Raw genomic sequence first — 15860 nt, 5'->3', positions numbered from 1 at the left:
TCAACTTTCAATAGTTAATTGTTGTCAACCAACATGAAGTGGAAATCCTTATTGTAAGAATGAAACTGATGATGTGGGAACCTGATAAAGGCATTCACTAAACAAGGGACAGATGGCAAAAACTCTTAAAAATTATCACAGAGTCATGGACTTGAAGTAGTAGGGAGACTCCAGATTCATACTCGGGACTAATATAAATAAGGGGTAGGATGCTTGGGTGTTCTTATATGGAAACCATCTGCTATGTATGGCCTCCTAATTCTAGGCAATGCATCTACTTATCTAAACTTCTTGGGTCAGTGTAAAAAAACAAAATGGGGAAAAAAAATCTAATTGCTCTACTTGATAGAAAGCCATGGCTTCAGTGGCACAGTGGTTAGAGTGCAATACTGCAGGCTACTTCTGCTGCAGCCAGCTGCCTGCAATTTGGCAGGCTGAATCTCACCAGGCTCAAGATTGACTCAGCCTTCCATCGTCCCGAGATGGGTAAAATGAGGACCCAAATTGTTGGGGGCAATAGGCTGACTCTGTAAACCACTTAGAGAGGGCTATAAAGCACAATGAAGTGCTATATAAGTCAAAGTGCTATTGCTATTAAATACCACTGAGTTTATTTTTCCCAATTTTTTATTAGGCTGTAAGTGAAGTTCTGCTGGATCCCAGTTGCATGGGTTTAACTTCAAAAATCTCCATTGTGCAGATGGATGATGGGAAAGTGGAGGGAGAAAAGAATGAGCTAGTTGACTAATAGTCAGCAGAGTCCCCTGTGATATTACTATCCATTGTTATCATTTTTCAGCTGCATATGACATCACTCTTCCTATCTTTTTAAACCATATTTGCTTCCATTATATTCATACACCAATTGTTTTTTTTAAATTTCCTAGGTAATGGTAAAGGTCTCCCCTGTTCAGTCATGTCTGATTCTAGGGGGTGGTGTCCAGAGGTGGGATTCAGCAGGTTCTGACCAGTTCTGGAGAACCGGTAGCAGAAATTTTGAGTAATTCGGAGAAGCCGCAAATACCACCTCTGACTGGCCCCACCCCCATCTATTTTCTGCCTCCCAGGTCCCAACTGATCAGCTGGGTCTTCTTTTGTTATCCTGCACAGGAAAATGGAGCTGGAAAGCAAGTTGGTGAGGTGGGGTGGGAATGGATTTTGCAGTATCCTTCCCCTGCCATGTCCACCAAGCCACACCCATAGAACTGGTAGTAAAAAAATTGAATCTCACCTCTGGTGGTGTCTATCACCATTTCTTAGCCAAGGGAGCCAGTGTTGCCTGAAAACTTTTCCATGGTCATGTAGCCAGCATGACTACACTTTCCCTCAAAGTATTACCTATTTATCTACTCATGCTTGCATGCTTTTGATCTGCTAGATGGGCAGAGCTGGGGCAAGAATAGGAACTCACCCTATCATGCAGGTCTCTCCAGCTAACAAGCTCAACATTTTTTACTACTGAGCCATCATGCCCCCTTTCTTACCTTTATTTTTTAGAAGGTCCCATCAACTCCACCTAATTATGATTTTCTTGGTGGTCTTCTTTCATTGAGATCATTCCATCATATACATTTTCTGTCATTCATTCTGTCTTTATGACCACAACACATCAACATACTTTTTCATACCAGTAATTCACTTTTATTTTCAATCCATATTCATTCAGCACCTATTTGTACTTAACTCTGCATCTTTTTGCTGTGCCACACATACCTTGAATAACTTATTAGCACTGTACTCATTTTATGTCTTTCCTGATATGCCAACTCTACTATACAACAAAGTTGACAGAAGCATGCTCTTATACATAGTTATTTTTACTTTATTTGACAAATATTCATTTCTCATCACAAACAATTCTCTTGTTATACTAGCATTTTCATATCTTAAAATTTCCCCTTTTACTCTTTGTTAAACAGTCTACCAAGATATATAAATTAATCAACTAGATCAATACACCTTTAATATTACCATAAACAATTTATCCATATATATATTAAATAGCCAAAATAATTTTTGTTTAACTAAATGCTGAATCATTCCCTTAGTATTCTATTTATTTTTATGCACATATACTGCTTTTATTGATAAAATATATACATCTGTATGTCAACATTTTTCAAGTAGCTACATCGGCAATCTTACTATATTTTCTAACATTCTTCCAATATTTATTACTGTGCTTTCTCAGAGGCTAATATTCAAAACATTCATTTTTAATTTGATGTATTACATTGCCTGGTTTTGTCCCAATGCTCATACTATTTTATGTAAGTCTACTCTTCAAGCCAATATATTATTGCCTGCAGCTACTAACTAGGAGATGCATGCAGAAAAAAAGGAAATATAATTTAATGGTGCATAATCAAGACTTTAAAGGGCATATTAAAATACATTCAGGAAAACTGAGTAATTTTATGGAAACTATCATAGCTTTTATGTCCTTGTTCTGCAATATTTTGGAAATATCCATTTGTGTTCCTAGGATTCATTGAAGCATGCCTTTGAAACTACATACCATATTTACTTGAAAGAAGTATGAGGTTATCGCCTCTTCAAATAATTATTTGGGAAGGCAGTCTACTTACAAGATGCTGAAAGTGATTGATTAGCCAAAATGTTCACATTGGCTGCAAAGGAGAATCAAAAGGAATGACAAAGCACACCATCCCTGCTCTTATCCCTTTATATTATATCAGGTTTTGAATACTTGCAGAGGAAAGTTTATACTGTCTATAAAAGTTCTCCATAAAAAAGAATACTAGAAAATCAGGATCATCAACTGATAGGATATCTTGATAGAAAAAATGAGTCTTCATTTCAGACACTTGCCTTATATTTTATTATTTTTACAAACAACCCAAGGTGGCAAATATATCCATCAGACCTTCCTCCTCCTATTTTCAATAAAACAACAACTTTGTGCAATAGGTGGAGCTGAGAGAGAAAGTGACTGGTTCAAAGTCACTCAGATGGCTTTCATGACTAAGGCGGGACTTGAACTTGTACATGGAAGGAAATGAAAAGAAAGTGGTGATAGCATCCTTCCCGAAGAAAAGATAAGTTTATCAAGTTCACCAAATAAAAGTTATAAATATACTAACCTAGAAATAAGAATGATTGACTATAGTGGGATTTATTATAGAATAAATATTGAAACGTTTCCAAGTATTGGAATATTGAAATGTTTTTGCAGCACAAAAGCATCTACTGATTCATTTTTTTGCAAACAAAAAGAAAAGTCAGTAACTCAAGAATCTCTTCCACAATTTTCACCCTGATTTACATGGGTAATCCAGCTATATAGACCCATTTCCAGAAAGACACTAGTTTATCAGACATCCAGCCCTTGCTTATCAATGCAGTCTGAGTAGAGGAAGTGGCCAGTTTTAAGTTTCTGGGTGTTACCCTAAAAGAGGACCTGATCTGGGGTGCCCACATTGCAGCCCTGGTCAAAAGGGCCCAGCAGAGATTATACTACCTGAGACTTCTCAGAAAACAACAACTGAATGAAAAACTGCTGGTGACCTTCTACCGCTGCACCATAGAGAGCATTTTAACATACTGCACCTCTGTATGGTTTGCTAATTGCACAGTGGCAGATCGGAAAGCACTCCAGAGAGTTAATGTCATTGCCCAGAAGATCATTGGTTGCCCTCTCCCATCTTTGGAACAGCTTTATAGCTCCCGCTGACTTAAGAAAATTCAAAACATTCTCAAAGATCCATCTCATCCTGGGAACCCTTTTTTTGAACTATTACCATCTGGCAGACGGTACAGAATAATAAAAACAAGGACAAAAAGGCTGAAAAACAGCTTCTATCCCAGGGCAGTAGCTCTTTTGAATTCTACTGTATAGTGCAGTGTTGGTGTGGTGTTGGGAGTTTCCGGTTCAATGTGTAAAGGGTGAAGGATGTGTGTTTGTGTTTATTTTCATGGTCATGGTCATGATGTGCACTGAAGATGGTGCTTGATTTCATTGTACGAGGTGCAATGACAATAAAGTAAACTAAACTTATGCATATCTAGCTAGAAGTAAAAGCCACTGAATTCAATAGGATATACAATAATTCAAAATAAGGTTTATTTTTAGAGTTCCGGTCAATTCTTTTTCTGCACTCTTGCTCAGTGGATTTGTTAAGATAGTTTTATATAAGAAACTGATATGAGTTTATGTATCAAACAAAGTATTGATTTTTAAAAATTACAAAAAATTAATTTTAATCAATATTCATTCATTTTAATTCATTTCAATTCAATGTCTGTTTTTGGGAATGTAATCTTTTCCACTGTATATTAAATGCACACATATGCCCACATATATGCAAGTGTGCCAAATGCTCCTGTTTGTTGAGGGGAAAAGATCAAACAAAATTGCTTCATAAGATTGGGCGATCCTAATTAAAGAAGGGAACTAGGCTTAAATTTTGAGTGATCTTCCACTCTGATAAGAATTGCATATACATAGACAACTTACTCTGCCTCAAATTATTCTTATCTTGCCTTGCCTCTATCATTAAGGTAACTAGCTATCTGTTCTCTCTAGATGCTTCAGACAGCACAATCAATAACAAAGGCTTGTGGGAGAACTGTTAAAATCTTATTATTCCTAATACTTGAAGAGATAACTCCTTAGGTTGTGGATGCCTTTGAAAGCAATGACAAGCATCCTACATTTAGATTTGATGCATAATAGTAACCAATACAGCTAATATTAGCTTTATATTTTTATTTATTTATTTATTAAATTTATATGCCACCTGTCTCACTGTCCAGTGACTTGTTATATCCACCCTTGTTATTCTTTACGTATGATGCAACAGTGTCACATTTTATCCACAATGAAATCTTTCAAGAGCAGTTCCCACTTTTGTGGAGATTACGAAGACATCTACAGTAGAAATAACTCTTAAGCATGATTCCCACTAGAGCCCTTTCAGATATGAGGCAGAAGCCATTTACATCAATCAACTTTATTTTAATCTACTAAAGTCAATTCCAGTCCCTTTTTATGCCTACATAACACTACCACTTGATTTCCTTGCTTATATCCTCGCAGCTCAGAAATGAAATAATACCATAACTTTGAAACACACTGTGTTGGCACTATACAGAAGTTGTAACTACCCGTCCCCAAATAATTATAAAGCAGTAGAAAACAGTATAATGAGGCTAGGCTGAAGGATATATTGTATTTCAGAAGTATTATATTCCATTGGTGGCATATAATAGCCCAATACATTCATCCATTCATATCTAGGAAAAGGCATATCAGCTGACATATAAGTGGTAACTGATAAAAACAGTTACTTAATACAGCCAGATCAGAGTTAAGAAGTGATGACTTGTCAGTAGACTACTGCCTTTTGAACAATCATTTAATTTACATGGATTTTATGGAACAATTCTTTTATATATTCAGAAGACTTCAAAGTTCTGAAACTTCTTTATATTATATACTATAAAGAAAATACATTCTCATGACATTTACAATGAAAATCATAATTCACACACACATATGGTTTTGTCTTATTTTGAATACATTTATCTCAGTTAAAGGAATACATATAAGCTGAAACAGCTGAATCAGCTGTTTCAAGAAAATGATCTACTGCATCTGACTAAAACCATATAAAAGCAGCTAAAAGCAGCCAATGTAAGACTAATTGAAGCAAACTAAATAAATCCAACACAGTTTGGAAATGACCAGAGTAGCTAATCCCATAATAGGATTATAAAAACTATACAGTATGTAGGCCAAAATGGTTTCAGTAGCCTGTCTCTCTTGGTGATAAGGGAATTGCAAGGGTCTATTTGTATCTGACTTATACAGTACCTTTGCATATTTCTAGGTATGCTTTTCCATATTTATGTAATTCTGTATAACATTAAACATACAACATCTAAAATGTTCATATAGTGATATTCACAACAATGGGTTTCCTAATACAAAATATTCTCCTACTATGTAAATGCAGATCTCAATTTCTATTTAACTGCAGATAAAACATACAAATTCTTGGACCGTAAAATAAATCAGTTGTTACAAAGCAGCACCAGTGTGCATTTGCATTACAACAATTAGTGTAAATAATACATGAAAATCCATTCCTAAAATACATGTAACTTCTTTTCATAATCCCCTATACAGTAATTTGTTTTTTGTTTTGTTTTGTTTTTTTTTAAGAAAAGTTGATATATTCTTAATTAGCACTTTCAAATTATATAGAAACTATATGTATATCTTTTGGTTGAAATAAGTACATTCGTAATAAATAAAATTATTCTTTCTAGGATATATATCCGTATCATGTCTACTTATAAAGATAGCAGTGGAAACTACAATATACAAATCATACATTAAATATTAAGAATGCAAACTTAACTTCTGTGTGCTATTATTTATTATTTTAATGCAATAATGAAAGGCTTTAATTTGAACCTGTAAAAATTAAGAGTATTGATACTCCCAGAAAGGCTATTTTCAAAGCTATTTAAAATGACTGTCTCAGTTGTGGAAAATCTATTAAAGATTCACCAGTGTTCCAGGATCTAAAAATTTCCACAATGGATACTATGCACATTTGAGGATTTCATCATTTATTATATAACTGAATATTGTTATTGAAAATAAAATGGAAGAGAAAATTACCAATATAAGTTTAACAGATGCAAATCAAAAAGCATACTTAACAAGATAGTATTTTATACTGTTAAAATAAACTTTGATAAATAATAATAATCATACTAAATTTTCCAGCATTCGTAGATACAAGATGAATGATTAAATAACTAAATCCTCCCAAGGTTCTACGCAGACGTTGATTAAAAACATTACAATCTAAATATGTTTTTAAATGCTCCAACTTTTTATTCTAAAAATCAGTGAATAATACAGTAGAAACATTTGTTTTCCAATGAAGTTTTGACACACTTTAAAAAAATCCTACCATAATTCCAGATGCAGTAAACTATTTATCAGATAACTTTATATGACACATTCAAGAAAAGTGACCTAGTTCTCTGTGCATCAATTCAGGGCTAATCTGTCAATAGCATTTACTTTCAAATATGTTTTTTCCTTTTCCAGATTGCTTTAACCCTGAGGAAACAGCATTATTCCCCAGTAAACATTCTGTAATTTTCCAGCAGTACAAACTACAGCCTCCAAATGCAAGTGAGATCATTCTCCCAAATTTTCTGCATGGTATAGCACATTTTTCAAGTTCCTAACTATGGAACCTGAGAAGATCCAGAGACCTCTGGAATAACATAAAACCTTCCAAAAGAATATGCTGGGGGCTGTTGGAGCAAAAACAGTGTAAACTGAAAACATAATGGCATTTTCAAGGTGCAATTTTTGGTAAATTCTCTTGTCCATAACCCTGATCAACTAAATTTTGCACACATTACACTCAAACCATGGTTTATTTAATCTAACCAACTGCTTCAATCTGCACAACAAAGCAAACCATTATCTAATCATACTAGCTGATTTATATAACACCCTGCCCCCAACTAAATTTAATCCTAGCCTAACCTGTCCTCCCACAAGACCCCAGAGAGAATTTAGGAAAACAATTGCAATGGGTGATGTGCAGTTTTGAAGGGTACTGGGATCAAGGAAGGAGTTTGTCCTGCGCACATTCAGCATGCAGGTTTGTATGGTGTGTGACAACACAAAATCCAGATAAACCTTGCACGCCAGGGGATGATGATAATGAGGATGAGGATGATGGTGATAACAGAAGTCTCTCTCTCTCTCTCACTCACACACACACACACAGCGTCCTTCCATAGCACATACTCCTCGGCAACCTACTGTTGCAGCTTTCCACGGCCCAGGCGCTCTCGCCTCCAGTTTCCCCCAAGCACTCCCGCAACGTTTATCCACACCTCCCAGCCCCACGCGACAACCTCCCCTGCGTCAGCCGTTGCAGCCGCCCCCTTCCATCTTTGCACTTGCACTCCCATCCTCTTGCCTCCCTGCTGCGACACCCGCGCTTCGTCACCCAACAACCGCGCCAACCTCCCCCTTGGCTGCCCGAGTCCCCGCCGTCTCCCTTAAGCCACGCAGAGCCCTCCCCGGACGGACCGGCTTCCCGCGGTCCCTCCTCAAGCTCCAGCTTCTCCCTCCCATCCCAAGCTCCCTCCGCTCCTACGGGCTCTCCTCGTCCCCTTACCCTCGCCGTCCTTCCCGGCCGCCCTCAGCCCCTCCGCCGCATATGTCACAGAGAGGGCGAAGGCAAGCGGCCCCGCGACGCTTCCTGCAGCCATTAAATGCGGCCTGCTCGTCTTTACCTGTCAGCGGAAGCCGCGTCCACTCCCCGCACGCAGGCAGGCGGCCGGCCAGTTCCGCATCAATAGCACGGGGAGGAGCGAACCAAGAGGCGGAAAAGAGGGCGGCCTTTCGACGTTGGGAACGGACCATTAAGACGCTCTGAGGGGACAGAGCCGAGCGGGGTGGGTGGGAAAGCGCGAAGCCCGAAGGGGCGGGAAGGGGCGTCACCATCAGGGGCTTGAGTACCAAGGCCAGCGCATCCCAAGGCCGAGCAGAAGCGCCAGCCCCGTCACAGGTATGTTGTTCTTATTAATAAAATACGTCCCTCCTCCCTGTCGTCCAATTGCGGTATAAAATTCAGAAAGCCAAATCCTACGCTGTCAAAAGCAACCGCAGAACAGGACACTCACTATTCGCCACTATTTGCAAATAGGACACTATGTTCCAAAGGAGGAGCTGTTTCTCGGCCAAATTTCGAGGTATCAGTTCTTTTGAAAATAAGCCACGTTAACAGAGTTATATAACTGAAATCTTAAATTACAACACATTTTAAAAAAAAAATGGGGAAAGGTTGTATTTCTGTCCATTCATAAAAGTATTTTTTAATTTAATTTCTGACCCTTCGTAAGTCTTGATTGAAGTTAAGTTCATATGTACGTTTTCAACAGAACAGGATAAATGTAGATACATTAAGTATGAGACAGGTTTTTCTTATTAGATTTTATTCTTTTCATAAAATTACATTTCTGAGAAATGGTAATTAGAAATGTGGGATTAAACCCAAGAAGTTCTGTAATTGCAAAGGGTTATTACAACATGGTAAATTGTTATATATGTGCTTTCTCAAGTTAAGGCCAATACAAACAGAGTAATCTCATGTGCAAAATAGTCATAAAGCTGACACCACAGATATGGCACTTGCTACATAGTAATTATACTGATTCAAGGGCCTAACTTCTAACACACCTGCAGAGAAAGCCAGTTTAAATGCTGAAAGAAGCAAGCATTATTAGTGTACCAATAAATGTCAGATATAATTTCTGGTATCAGATATCCTGGAAAGTGTTGGCGTATATTTTTCAAGTTATTTATCCCATTAGCAACTATTTCTGCCTAAATCCACTTGCATCAATAAGTTAAACTGCACTCATTCCTGAGGTTTAGGCTGTAAACACTAAACTCTTTGTGAGTATATGGGCCACCATGAAATAACTGAACATGTTTAACTTAAGGATGGAAGAATATAAACTTGGCCTTCACATCCTCAGTACACAAAATCATATACATAAACTGAATTCTTTTCCTCCCTGAAGATACCCAAAGGCAACATTTAAGAAATTTCCCACTGTAGGCATCCATCCAGGAAGGCAATTGACGTTAGGTGCATCATGACATGATGCAAAATGTACAACTTAAGTACTAGTATTCAACATTGGGACCAACTATGAAAGTTCAGGACTGCATCATGATGCATGCATCATCGTTTTTGGGAAAGCGATTTACAGCAGATACCAATCTGTATTTCCACCCAAATGGTTTTTGACAGAGAAGGGAAAATTTGAAGTAAAGAACTAGTAAGAGGGAAATAAGAAAATGTTTAACCATAATTGGCCGTTATTTGGATTTGTCTCTTAATGCATAGATGAATAAAAGAGAAGATGGTCATCTTATATGTAACTACGTTGTAATCTAATATAGTATATTTTGTATTATATAGAAAACATACTAAGCGGTAATCATCTAGATTATATGTATGAATGATGCACCTGTCCATATTCAAAGGAGTTTCATATAATACAAATCATGTCTTCCTCATTATTGTATCAGTATGTATCAGTAATGGTTGTATTTCTGGTCAGGGGATGGAGAACATAAATATTACAAAAGGTCCTAAGAGATTTCTATACTATAGCTATCCTTTCAATCCAAAGCGATGCTTCTGAAAAGTCCACAAAAAGGCACTGAAGCCACATACAGTCTATTAATTGTTTTGAATGTTAACATAGTTTAGCTACATACAACCTAGAGGACCCCCAAAAAAAGATATACAAGGAAGCTTGCCTCTAAAATTCCCAAGAAGGTTCTATACATCTGGATGGTGGTCTTGAAATTAAATATGAAAAAAGGATTAAAGAAAAAAACGCCTGCAAAATTATGAGGGGGTATTCTTTTACTCTTCCATGTTAGGTGTTTCAATTCCATTTTTGAAAAATAGTGACTAAAACATCATCTCATCCTTCTCATTTGTTGTCTATATACTGTATATATTTCATCAGAGCAAAGAAATCAGTCTTTTGCATTGTTTCCGTGCTTTTGATAAAGGAGAATAGTTTTTACTGGCAAAAGATAATCAGTGTAATTGCTCACTGTCCTTAGATAGTATACTCATTCATTTACATCCCAGATCTCTGAAAGAAGTGGTGGCAGCTTTTTGTCCTGTAGCCGAAGGGCAAACACTTGTTCAGAATGAACACTACTTAAAGTCCGAAGGCTGACGAGTTTCATTAACATCCGTGGGAACATTAGATGATCCTATAAGATCATACACAAATAGACAATATCAGAATGATCAAAATTCTGTTCCTCTGCTTTACTTATGTAGAATAAGATTAAAAACCATTTCCCCAGCAAACAGCCTCAAATTCTATACTATCAATACAAATAAATTATAGAAAATGTAGCCATGTGCTAAGCATGGTACTAGGTATTTGAATATTTGCTCCCCAAAGATTCCATGAACTTGTAATTCTTCAAATATTATTTTTGGGGAAAAAACACCTCCCCACTGCTTCAATAGAACAACACCACCCCCTTAGCATCTCTGATTAAAAGATATCAAAATGATCAAAAGCACTATTCTCTGAGTAAACATACATTCTTTGTTCTTTTTATTCCTAGAACTGAATACATGCAAAATAGCAAAGTAGAAGTAGCACCACACGTAGAAAGTTCATATTCAAGAGTAACGCATTGCTTGGATTTAAAAGCAAAAATCTGGAATAGCACCTATTTGCAACTTCATAAAGTAGCTTCTTAATTTTTGATGTTCAGCAGCCTGGCTCAACTGCAGCAAGTTCAGGGAAAATATACATTTGGTTTAAAGCATTACAGGTACACCCACTGCTTTTGCTTTCAAATCTAATGCTCTACTTAGTCCAAATTTCAAATGTAAAGCATGTCCAACTAAAAGAATTTCAGGTTCAGAAAAATTTGTAGAACCGCTGTTAGTCAGGATATGGCTAAATATTTGTTAAAACCTCAGTCATATCATGCAGCCCATGATAGTCAACTTACAGGAGATTCTGTTTTAACCAGATCCTTTCTTACATGCACTGTTCGCAATACAGTCACTTTCGCAGGCTAGCCAAGATACTTACGTTTGGCCTATGAATACATATATATGAGTGAAGGGCTTCTACATAGGTATGCTGCAACTTTTCTACCAGAGTTTGATCTTGAACATTTGGCCGGTCTGTTAAGGAAACAGTTAAAGCATTAAACTTTAAAAAATATTTGTCAAAATATAAATTTTATATGCTTGCCCATCTCACCTAAAGTAACTCTTAGTGGCATACAATAAACCAGAAATTAAAACATTTTTCAAACCCTTTAAAAAACAATAAGCATGGATAAAAAGAAGGCTATGAGAAGGAAGATGTTTACAAACAGTATAACCAACATGCCAGCTCCATGCTAGTTATACTGTATGTATGTAAAAATCTTTCTAATGGTTTTGTTTAATGCATGCTTATGGAAGGCTGGTAAGAAGCTTGTAATTATTTATTTGTTTATTTTTAAAGAAATATATACATCAGTGAATCCAAAGTGCTCTCTGGCTAAACTCAAAAATCTTAGTGCCATACCTGTTTCCCCAGTCTACTCTACAACTCTCTAAACACCTTATAGCTTAGAAATAGCATAAAGAAAAACCGCTTCAGAATCCAATGTCCCCGTTTGCTGTGATTTATCATTTTTTAAGAAAACGTCATTGAGAAAGAATTAGCACAGTTCAGCAAAAGCCAAGCATCTGGTTCAACAGCAAATAAGGAAATAGGAAGAGACAATAATAATATGCTGAATATTAAGCTATGAACAAGACATCTCTAAGACAGATGACTTTGAAGAAAATGATTGCAGCCCAAGCACTTTTATATGTACCATATCCATCATCTTGTCTATTTCGATCCCTCCCTGCAGATATCACAAGCCTTGAATATAAATACACCATGACACAACTAACCCATACATCTCCACCCTGAAGGTTCCGTCACCATCCTTCATCTGCTGCAGTGCACTACTACCAAATTTCCCTACCTTAGAATACCTATGCCCAAAATCTACATGTTGTGGGCCTGCACCTGGATTTGGGTTTATACAAAATGTGTATGTTTTGGGTCAGCCATGACTGGGATATTAGTGCACAACCTTAATCCATGACAAATGCGTTCCCTAGAACTAACATTAGGACACTAAGTATTATATACAATTCTTCTTGACTGAAGATTCTTTTTACTATTTTGATCTAGCTCCCTCCCAGCTTGTTACCTGCAGAAAAAATGCTGATGGCAATTAAAAGTGCATATTCAGCATCATTGAGATGCAGTTCATTCATTCTCTTTGAAAATCCAAAAATGGGATTAATAAACTCAATTTGTAGGCCTGAGGGAAAAAACAGAAAGTGACTTAGAAATATGTACAGCTTCTGTATATTGCCCCCACCTCCCCCCACCCCTAAATGGCACATTCAACTCTAGATGAATATACAGGTAGTCCTTCTTTAACCATAACTGGGATCAGCAATTCAGTCATTAAGCGAAGTGGTCAATAAACAAAATCTCAACTATACTTATGATTGTATTTCAGCTTTCCTTCACTTCACAAACCTGCAAAAGTCATAAATGAAAGAATTGGTTGCAGAGTTACTTTTTCATCACTATTGTAAGTGAAATGTCACTAAATGAAGCAGTCGCTAAACAAGGACTACCTGTATTTATCAGGAAAGACCATAGTCCAATAGAACAGGATAATTCCTCTCCCTTATGTTACTTCTGAGAACAGGCAATCTATTTTATTGTATTACCACATTTCCTGAAGAATAATCAGATGCAGACATGCCTGAGCTTCGTAAGCTTAACAAGATGGGAGACTATTATAGAACATTAGGACTATAGGCCAGAAGTTAAAATAACCTCCAAGGTGACAATGACAAACTTTTCTTATTGCTATTAAGAAAAGTGCATCATAGGACTACCATGATTCAAATTTAATTCAGGAACATCTTTATTTGATTGAAAACTATATGACAATGATGAGAAGACCCAAACAAAACATGGTAGAACCTATTTCCTTCATGTCATATACCCTTCTCTCTATTTCTTTCATTCTCCTCCATTTCCCAAAACACATGCATAGCAGAAAGGAATGTGTGAGGAAATCTGAACTGATCCCTTGCAAAAACTGAAATCAATCTGGGAATTTTCTATGGCCCAAGGCCACAACTCCATCCCAAATTAGGGTATCTACACTCTCCCTAAATATACTGTGTATAGTATACTTGTCAATAAACTGAGAAATTAGATGTCAAAATGTGTTCAAAAATGTTTCAGCTTATCTGGGGATGGGTTTACCTGCAGCTATATATAATAATACTTTTTAAAGTACCCGTATGCTGTATATACTCAATATAAGCCTTATAAGCTTATATAAGCTTATAATATACTTATAAGCCCACCCACAGACAAGGTGACCTTTAAGTTTTTAACCAAAGTATCATGAAAAATGGATAATGCTGCACTATGCACAAATAATTGTGACAAATTAAACATGAAAATTTCAAAGGTCAGGTTCATCTGCAAATGGCACATTAAAAATTCAAAAGGTGATTTGAATTTGGATGTATATGCTAGTATATACAGTTTGTGCGTGTCCGTGTGCACTACCACATGTGTGCATGCATCCACGCACACACACCCTATATTCATAGTGTCATAGATAGTTTGGGCATTTCAGGTCAAGAAATAAAAGAAAAAAATACAGGAATGATTGCTTGCTGCCTAGACAAGCTAATGTTCATTGTTAGAGCACTGTACTTGAAAAATTAAAAGAAAAAAACTAATTATATGCTTCCTTTAAAATTCTGTATATACATGTATGTGTGTGTATGGCATGCATGCATTTGGGAGCACACACACATATGCACACACACATATGCACACAACAGACACATCTATATACATCCATCCATCCATACATCCATACATACATACATACATACTACAAATATCCCACCCTTTTTTCAAAAGTTCAAGTACTTAGCACTACCTTCTCCAATTTTTCTCAACAGCCCTAAGGGATTAACTGGAGTGAGTGGCCCAACATCGTCCAGTAAACTTCCATGCTTTAAACATTCTCCTGAATCTGATTTTCCCCAATCTTAACATCACATTTGGTCTCCAATCTTGCCAGTTTGGTATAGTGGTGAAGTTGCTGGGCTAGAAATCAGGAAACTCAATTCTAGGCCCGTCACTTTCTCTCAGCCCAATTTATCTCACAAGGTGGTTGTTGTGGGAAAACATAGGAGGTAGGAATATTAAGTGTGCTTTTCACTTTGAATTATATATAAAGTACAAGATAAAACTCTAATAATAATCTACCACATATTTTGAAGTTATGAAGCTATGAAGCTAGACCTTTGCTAGAAGAACTAATTCAATACCCATAATATTCACAAATTTGGATAGCTATTTCATATCCTCCAAAAATGTTCTGGTAGGAAATTATATTATCTCTTCTAACTTTATTTTTTATAGTATTACTTGATTTCTACTTCCAAAAGTTTTGCCAAGTCTCAAATTTCAGGTTGAGGATTAAGCCTACAATCTCTCATAAAAGAATTTTGATTTTATTTTTTAGAAAATAAGTTTCCATGATATTAATCCATAAGACAGGGAGAATAAATCTCTTTTATATTCTGGAATGTGCTTAACTCACCAGCCTTGGAAAAATCATCCCGATTGTAACTCAAATCTTTCAAAAAAGTTATGCTTTCAGTTTCTGGATTGTAGCGCCTAGATGTTTCCAACAGCATCACCTTGAATACACAGATACGACACACATACCAAAACCAGTCACAGTTATAAATCTGATAATAAAATCAATTAAAAGTGTTATTGCACTCATATAAGCAATGAAATAAATACTTTTTGATAACTAAAATTATCAAAAAGAATTTGTACACTACCTTTAATACATCTGTTTTGCTTTGTTTTTCTCTAATTTATTTAAGTTGTAAACTACACTGAAAGTTCAATATGTACACAAAAATGAGAGACAAAATGATTAAATAAATATGCAACATATAAGAACATTTTTCTTGTCCTCTCCTTTCTCTCCACTCCTTTCTACACTTAAGTTTCTCCTAAGGTTAGGGATTTCTCTGGACTGATGCAGGGACAACTTCATGAGTAAGCGTTCTTTTTATAGAAACTAATTTGAGAAAATTCGCTGCTTTCCTTTCATCTCTCTGAAATATGGCTATCTTTCTGAAGAAGACCTCTTTGATTCTCAAAACATATATTTT

At 36.3% G+C, this 15860-nt stretch overlaps 2 protein-coding genes across 57 annotated transcripts in view; both read right to left on the bottom strand.

Annotated features, from left to right (window-relative positions):
* Positions 1-8420, bottom strand: part of MADD (MAP kinase activating death domain) — a 95732-nt gene extending 87312 nt beyond the window's left edge. For 37 of the 50 annotated variants that reach the window (XM_087951359.1, XM_087951366.1, XM_087951361.1 and 34 more), the window contains exon 1: positions 8302-8420. The gene's annotated coding sequence lies outside the window, so the exon portion shown is untranslated. Of the gene's footprint in view, positions 1-8183 lie in introns of all 50 variants that reach the window. The other 13 variants (XM_087951360.1, XM_087951371.1, XM_087951374.1 and 10 more) reach the window with 4 other exon arrangements.
* Positions 8421-8986: 566 nt separating this feature from the next.
* NR1H3 (nuclear receptor subfamily 1 group H member 3) overlaps positions 8987-15860 on the bottom strand; it is a 34519-nt gene continuing 27645 nt past the window's right edge. For all 7 annotated transcript variants that reach the window (XM_026671217.2, XM_026671216.2, XM_087951409.1 and 4 more), the window contains 4 exons: positions 15272-15371; positions 12827-12940; positions 11659-11753; positions 8987-10813 (listed from right to left, as the gene is read on the bottom strand). In XM_026671217.2, the coding sequence (XP_026527002.1) occupies positions 10667-10813; positions 11659-11753; positions 12827-12940; positions 15272-15371 (456 nt within the window). In that variant the 3' untranslated portion in view covers positions 8987-10666. The remainder of the gene's footprint in view (positions 10814-11658; positions 11754-12826; positions 12941-15271; positions 15372-15860) is intronic.

Source organism: Notechis scutatus, chromosome 1, assembly GCF_049901735.1.
Source record: "Notechis scutatus isolate UNSWTSFEM ecotype Mainland chromosome 1, rNotScu1.2, whole genome shotgun sequence".
Classification (NCBI taxonomy): domain Eukaryota; kingdom Metazoa; phylum Chordata; class Lepidosauria; order Squamata; family Elapidae; genus Notechis; species Notechis scutatus.
The sequence above is the reverse complement of the archived record's forward strand: the minus strand, read 5'-3'. Positions and strand labels throughout refer to the sequence as shown.